The sequence below is a fragment of the Elaeis guineensis genome, chromosome 7 (genome assembly GCF_000442705.2).
Source record: "Elaeis guineensis isolate ETL-2024a chromosome 7, EG11, whole genome shotgun sequence".
Lineage (NCBI taxonomy): Eukaryota > Viridiplantae > Streptophyta > Magnoliopsida > Arecales > Arecaceae > Elaeis > Elaeis guineensis.
Window position 1 is genome coordinate 76924767 of NC_025999.2, and position 7329 is coordinate 76932095.

General features: G+C 35.2%; 1 protein-coding gene across 1 annotated transcript; it reads left to right on the top strand.

The window, feature by feature from the left end:
- Nucleotides 1-502: 502 nt before the first annotated feature.
- On the top strand, nucleotides 503-6223 carry LOC109505387 (plant UBX domain-containing protein 7-like). Its single transcript, XM_073260982.1, has 6 exons — nucleotides 503-550; nucleotides 4453-4596; nucleotides 4761-4851; nucleotides 4955-5042; nucleotides 5619-5958; nucleotides 6062-6223. Exons 1-6 carry the CDS (start codon nucleotides 503-505, stop codon nucleotides 6221-6223), a joined length of 873 nt encoding a protein of 290 aa, XP_073117083.1.
- The last annotated feature ends 1106 nt before the right edge of the window (nucleotides 6224-7329 follow it).

The following is a 7329-nucleotide window of genomic DNA, read 5'->3' on the forward strand; positions in this document are numbered from 1 at the left end:
AGTAGGAAATAATAAATGTTTAGTAAAATATTATTATCTGAACTACTTTGCTCACCAATTCAATCTAGCCTAGCAAGTCCTTATCTACCTTTGTACTCTCTTAACTCATCTTTCATGATCAACTCTCAATCATCGACCTAAATTTAATATACTTAGCCGATTTTCTCTTCCAATAGTCATGTTCAATTTATAAATTTATCTCTTTTACCCTAAATCCAATGTGGCCAAGGATTCTATGGAATAGTGGCATGTGTATATAATTCGAATTTAATATGAATTAGTGACCACCATTCTTGCTCAGATTGATGCTGACTCTCTCAATTCAAAGGGTGAAGGAACCTACTTTGCCACTGTAAAGTCGATGGGTGATTCTCTATTTTATAGCTTACATGTAAAATAACATCAGCATTCTCTGACGGCAAAGGTATCCTTCAAGAGCAATACTATCAAAAACTTTAAAAAATTATATGGTATTAAATATGATACATGCTAAGAGTTATCAATGAGCTTCGAAGATGATAAGGAGCTTAAGTTAAGGAACGAGTTGAAGGTAAGAATTCAGGATTACAAATAAGTGGTTAGGGCTATAAGAGATAATTTGATAGATACTAGCTAGATATTATCCTCCAAAGCCACTGGCTAAGTTTAGGATTGCCAACCTAGTAGCTCTAGTAGAATCCATTGTAGCAGATTAGTATCCTGATCGGATTATATTGCTTGGATTAGGAATGACGGGCCTATTAGAGGGCAACCTCTATAGCTCTAGACTATCGAGATGAATTTATAATTTTTTTAATTGACATCCTTTCTTCATTAAGTCACCATTTTGTTTTGTTTGACAGCTCCGCTAGTGGCCATTCTGATTTAGCTTGCTCAGTCTAAGGTTGAATTATCTATTTTCAAACAAAATAAAGTCACGGTTCACAAATCTAAACCAATTACTCCACTATATACATAGAGCAAGTGGAAGTGAAACACTAGCTTGAGATAGTGATCTAGACAGATAGTGAAGGATTTGACAGAAAATCTTTACTTAAAGCTAATGATTTGACCAATATCATTATGTCATTGTAGGCTAAGTCTTTTCCTAAAATTTGAGAGCGACCAATAGAGCCCCCTAAGAGCTCAGTCACTAGATCAACCTATGCAGGCTGAGTCACCTCAATATTGTGGTCTAGAGCATCAATCATCTCTTTGAAACCTCAAGGTTATATCGAGTCTGCACCAACCAACCCACTTTTAAATTATCATATTCAAGCCCCTTGGTCACTAGTAGAGCGGTTAAAGTAAGTAGAAAACTTCATCTCTTTATCCATTTCCTATTTCTAATAGGTCAGTTCCTATTTGTAGGTCAGTATTACCCACGGCCATTCCATCCTTAGATTGCTAGCCCACATGAAGGCTAGGCTTGCTACACACTCAATCAAGTTGCCCTCAATCTGTATTTTAATTCCACCTTGCACTCTAGTGAAGGTCAGCTAAATAATTCAAAGTATCATTGATCTTAACCTAGATGATCTTGCAGGTCTTTGAAAGATAACTAGACCTAGAGCATGATTGACATCTTGTTGCTAACTATCGACCTCCCAGCTGGTCAAGTGGCAAACTTGGCTGATCTGAAAGTTAGGCTCTTCTAATTTGCTTGAAACCAAATATCAACTTCACTAGCCAAGACTGTTGAGTGAGCAACCTTTCAAAAGGAGGAACTTGAGTTCAAAGTAGTCATCTTTGAAGATGAGCTGAAACCCATCATAAGTACCTATAATGAACTCCAACAGAATATATAATCAATAGAACACCTGTTTGCTTCCTTAGAGACTCAATTAACCGAGACTCATGATAGGTTGGAAGTGAAACAAGTTGAATGGGAGAGAAGCAGGGAAGAAAAATTCAACACCCTGGATGAAGCATGGGCTTGACTAAGTGATTATTGCACTTCCAATCTCCTGCCGTCTCTCCCTTCTCCCCCACCCCTGCCCTCATCGGACCAGACCTGCAGCCCCACCTCCCTCCTTTGGAGCATCCAACCGCTGGAGCATCGAGCCGCTGGAACATCGCACCATCGGACCCACGCCACCATCGCACTGTGAGTATTAGCGATGGTGACGGTGATGGCTCCGTTGCCATTGCCACACCCTGTTCTCATCTTTTTAAATTTTAAATATTTAAAATTAGATTTATTTGATTATCATAAATTAATAATATTTAAATTTAATTTAATAATATAATTAATTTTAATAATATTATTAATAATATAATTAATTTTAATAATATTATTAATATTATTATTTAAATTAATATTATTCTGGAGAGGCAGAACCACTCTGGGAAGCTCTCCGACTAGAGTAACCCTACTGCCTTTGATAGCAAGGGTTCGAGATCGGGCCACCACCGAACCAGCTCTAGCCCACTCATCTACTCTGATGGCGATCGGAGGGACTCGATGATTAGATTCTAGGCTCTTGGCCTAGCCCGAAGGAATAAAGGAGAAAGTAGCAAGGGTAGTTTAGGTAAGGAAAGGATATGGTTGGGATAATTGGATGTGACTCTATTATTATCTTTTAGCTTTTTGACCTATTTTTAGCTGATCGTAGAGTTTTTTATAATCGATCACAAAAATGACACTCTCTTATTACCTTACTGGCATTATATATTATGTTGGTGTCATTTGTTTTTGTTGCAGATAATACTTTGAAAGGTCTATCGGCTGAGCTATCTAACAAAAAATTTAGACAGCCCATAATTATGATACATTTGGCATGAGGTATGCTAAACAACTAATACATTTGGCATGAGGTATATTATGGCCCCTTTTTCTTCTTCCTATAAGATGTCTTAAAACTGATGGGTGCCATTAGATTTTGGTTGCTATATTCTTATGGTTGTCTTTTTATTTTTCCTGATGATGATCCAAACTAAATGGATATTAATGGGACTAGCTCCACAGATTGCTATAACCCTATTTTCTTCTACCCATATGATGTCTTAAAGCTGATGGGTGCCGATGAATTTTTTTGCTATATTATTATGGTTGTCTTCTTATTTTTTCTGATGATTATTTAAACTTAATTAATGGATATTGAAGGAAATGGCTCCACAGATTGCTGTGGACTTTTTTTCTTGTTCTCATATGATGTCCAAAATCTGATGGGTGCCGATGAATTTTGCTTGCTATATTCTTATGGTTGTTTTCTAACTTTTCTTAATGATGATTCAAACTTACTTAATAGATATTGAAGGGAATGTCTCTACAGATTGCTATGGGCTCTTTTTCTTGTTCCCATACGATGTCTAAAATCTGATGGATGCTGATGGATTTTGCTCGCTATATTCTTATGGTTGTCTTCTTATTTTCTCTGATAATAATCCAAACTAAATGGATATTAAAGGAACTGGCTCCATACATTGCTATGGGCTCTTTTTTTTTATTCCCATATGATGTGTTAAAGCTAATAGGTGTCGTTGGATTTTGCTTTTAACTTACAGCAGTAGAGTTCTTTATAATTGAAAGCAAAAATGGCACTCTCTTATTATCTCACTGGCTCTTGGTGGCTGGGTTTATAGGGGAGAAGAAAATCAAGACCTACCTATAGCTAAGAAGCTAGACCCCACAAATGCATCTAGAATATATATATTCGACTTTATTCATATATACATGATTAAATTTTATGAACATAATTTCTTTAATATTGTTCTTGATCTGCGGCAGATGGCGCACTACAGCAGACCTATCCTTAGACCCACTAACTGATGTCGATCCTCCATTAAAGAGATCAGATATTATGTAAGATTATTAGTTAACATCTGTAATGTATCAGCAGAAAAAGTAACATTGTTTTACAGATGCTTCTCTTTGCCAACAGATTTGTGTTGGTCATGTTTATTTTTGTTTTCCTAGTTAACATTGTTTAGTTTTGTCTTGTTACTTTCCTTTCAATTGTAGATACTGAGATTTCCTCCTTTATTCAGATATCATTTTATTAAATCTTTGATTGCATTGATTTGGTGAATTTTTGTTTCTAGAAGTTTATAACTACAGTATTTCTTCTTTTACTTGTTTGTATGAATCAAAAAGTTTGTCACAATTAAATGCATTGCACTTTATGATTTTAATCATGTACTCTGACGTTCTATTCTTACAAATAAATTGACTTTTGGACTCATGTATACGTAGTCTACACTTTATGGGATATGTAAAGTTACTTTTTGGTTTTATTAGTTTTACATTGAAACCTAATTAACGATGTTTTCAAATTAAGACCTATTTTATGGTTTAAATTACCTAATAGGTTGGCATGCAGATACAAAAGTTCTAATGGCAGAGTTTATTTAGGTAACTTGAAAATGGAAGCAAAATTTGTGGATCAACTATCTTTTTTCTTTTTTATTTTTTTGCATCTTTTATCCTCTCATAGTTTCTAATTATATCCATGATATGTCATATGATTGTAGATGTATCGTGACACTGATGATGGAAAGAAGGTTTGCACCTACTACAACTTGGTTTCTTTACCCGCAGTTCTCATTATTGATCCAATCACTGGACAAAAGATGCATGCATGGAGTGGCATGATACAAGCAGAGCAATTCTTAGAGGTTGTCTATACTATGAACTCGTGATATTTGTGATTTTACTTATTTTTAGAAATCCAATTATTTGAAAATTTACAAATTTGCTAATACCTATCTCTTTTAGTAACATGACTATCATATTCCTTTTATTTCCTTTTATTGATTTTTATGCAACACATTTTATATAGCTTCTGCTTCCGTTCATGGATGTGGGTCCAAAGGAGCACATTCATAAGCATCCAACGGAAAATGTTGAGACTTCCATGCATGATATATCAGGTATTCTATCTGTAGTTTCAGCTTTAAGTTTTCTGTATTACCATGCAATTCATGTCCTATCGAAGCCATATCCTGGTTGTTACATTTTCTCCAAGTGCATCAGGAATATATCCATCATCCTTGTTACATCATGCTGTAGTTCTTTTTGATGCAATTCATACACTGCAAACTACTAGAAGATTTACCTCCATGTATGACTATCTGAAAATGAGTTTTTTTCATTTCTGCAATTAAAGATGTGTTGATTTGTGCTATGTCAAGAAACACCCCAACTCATTCACCTCCCATTGGGTGTTTCAAAGAATAAATAAGGAATAATTGTTGTTTGGATCTCTTTACTACCATTTCTTATGAATTTAGATCTTCGACTAATCCTTTTCTGAAATCACTGGAATGGGATTTAAGTATTTCTCTATCATCATATTGCTGCATTTTCTCTGGAATTTGGAACTGTACCATTTTCTCTATCATCATATCATTTTCAGCATCTTGAACATAAATGATCTGATGAGGTGCAACCTTGTAATTGTATTTTTTAAAATTCTTAAAACTTGTCAATATCGGTATATTGGTCATCTTGGTGCTTAAATGTCTGATTTGAGAGGAGTAGCTGATGTGGTAAGAAGTCATCAACATGTTGTTCCTAACCAAAACAAGCACTTGCATGAAGTAGCACGACAATCCCTAGGAATTTTGCATCACTGAATTTCCTAAAAAGCTTCCAAATGCATTTCTATATAATTTGCATTTAATGAACAAATTTGCAGAAACATATTCTCTCTCAACATTCTTTATGAGCTGTCGCTTATCGTGATGCAGCTGAAAGCAATTTTGATATATGTGGCAGTTAGAGAAGGCTCAAAGAAGAGAATAATTTCCAACAATAATGAAATCGATACTAAGAAAGATGAAGAAAGCAGCTCAAGTTCCAGTGATTGCAAAACCTGTACTGAGAAAGACAATAGCTCAAATGAACAGTTCACTTATCCGATTCTTGTTGAAGAACCTGAACCTGAAGGAGATAGAAAACAACTGTGCAGAGTTGGGATTTGCCTCCCTGATGGACGAAGACTCCAGAGAAATTTTCATCATTCTGATCCAGTGAAGGTAAGTAACTCTCTTTGAAATCTGTAGGTATTTTCTGGCAGGTCTTTGGCTTCTACAGTTACTTTAGGTCATGGAATTTATTTAGATTTCCGGTCACTTGCAGTTATTGTGGTCTTTCTGCTGCACTCAATTCGACAAAGGGAAAACACGGCCATTTTGGTTTACGCAAGCAATTCCTGGCAAAACTAAGAATCTGGATTACGAGAGCAACCTTACTTTTGAGGCAGAATTATCAGATTGTGTTCTTTGGCTAACTTTTGAATGAGTATATTGGATCATGTGTGCAACAAAAATAGGAATTAACAGGCAAAAACTGCTCAGAAATTAAAATACTTGGCCATATTTCTTTTTCTTTTTTTTTTTTGTAGCGGGTTGATGTGTGTCCGGATTAAGTTGGTAGTTATCACAAACATAATCTATACATAAGATGTTTTTTTCTTCTGGATAGCTTTGCTTTGCAGAAAGTCTATATTCTATTGTCATCGAAAATTTCCAAATTTCTCCAAGTGGTCCATTGATCTGAAAAACATGTGAAGAACAGGGAAAGGGTTTCGAAACCAAGACACCTAAAATGGAGTAAAAACATCTAAGGTAGAAGCTATAGTTTGCGGTTGTCTTCTGCAATTCTGACTCACTATTTGAGTGTTTGAGTCCTCACTTACGTCCTAAATTCTGGCTGACTACAAGGTGCTTTACTTTGGGTTCGTTTCATGGTATGGCAGCCAAGTGGCTCACTTGTGCATGGCAGTTTGCAGCCTTTTGGTGGTTTTTATACAATCGATATTAAAATAAATAATACCACCTCACTTGCCATGATGCACAAACACACATCCACGCAAAAGAGAAGGAAAGAAAAAACTCAAACAATGGGTTATCCATGATATAGAGCTATGCTTGTGTTTTCTGTTCTTATGTTCATAAGTCATAAGAACTTCTAGTAACAAGGTATTTTGGCATTTAAAAGTGTGAAAAAAAAAAAAGAGTAGCAGAAGTTTTGTGTATGGAGCACTACAATCACTTTTATCAATGGTCATTATTGTTTTGTTAATTTCATGGATGCTTTTATTATGTATGCTTTGTTTCTCCAATGATACTAAATCTAAAAGGCTAGGCATTTCTACAAAAATTAATCTTATATCAAAAATTTATTTGAATGAAAAATCAAATCACTCCAATTTTATATCTTTTCTTTCATGTCATTTTTGATTCTTTATTTAATGCCTGTCTACGCCCTGAGCAAAAATCGATTGGCCAAGTAGGAGCATCACCAAATGGTCAAATCTAAATAATAGGATAATGGCTTTCTGTTGATGCCTTTTCCCCCCGATTGTCATGCAGCTGGATCGTGCAATTATGCATGCATGCATCGGT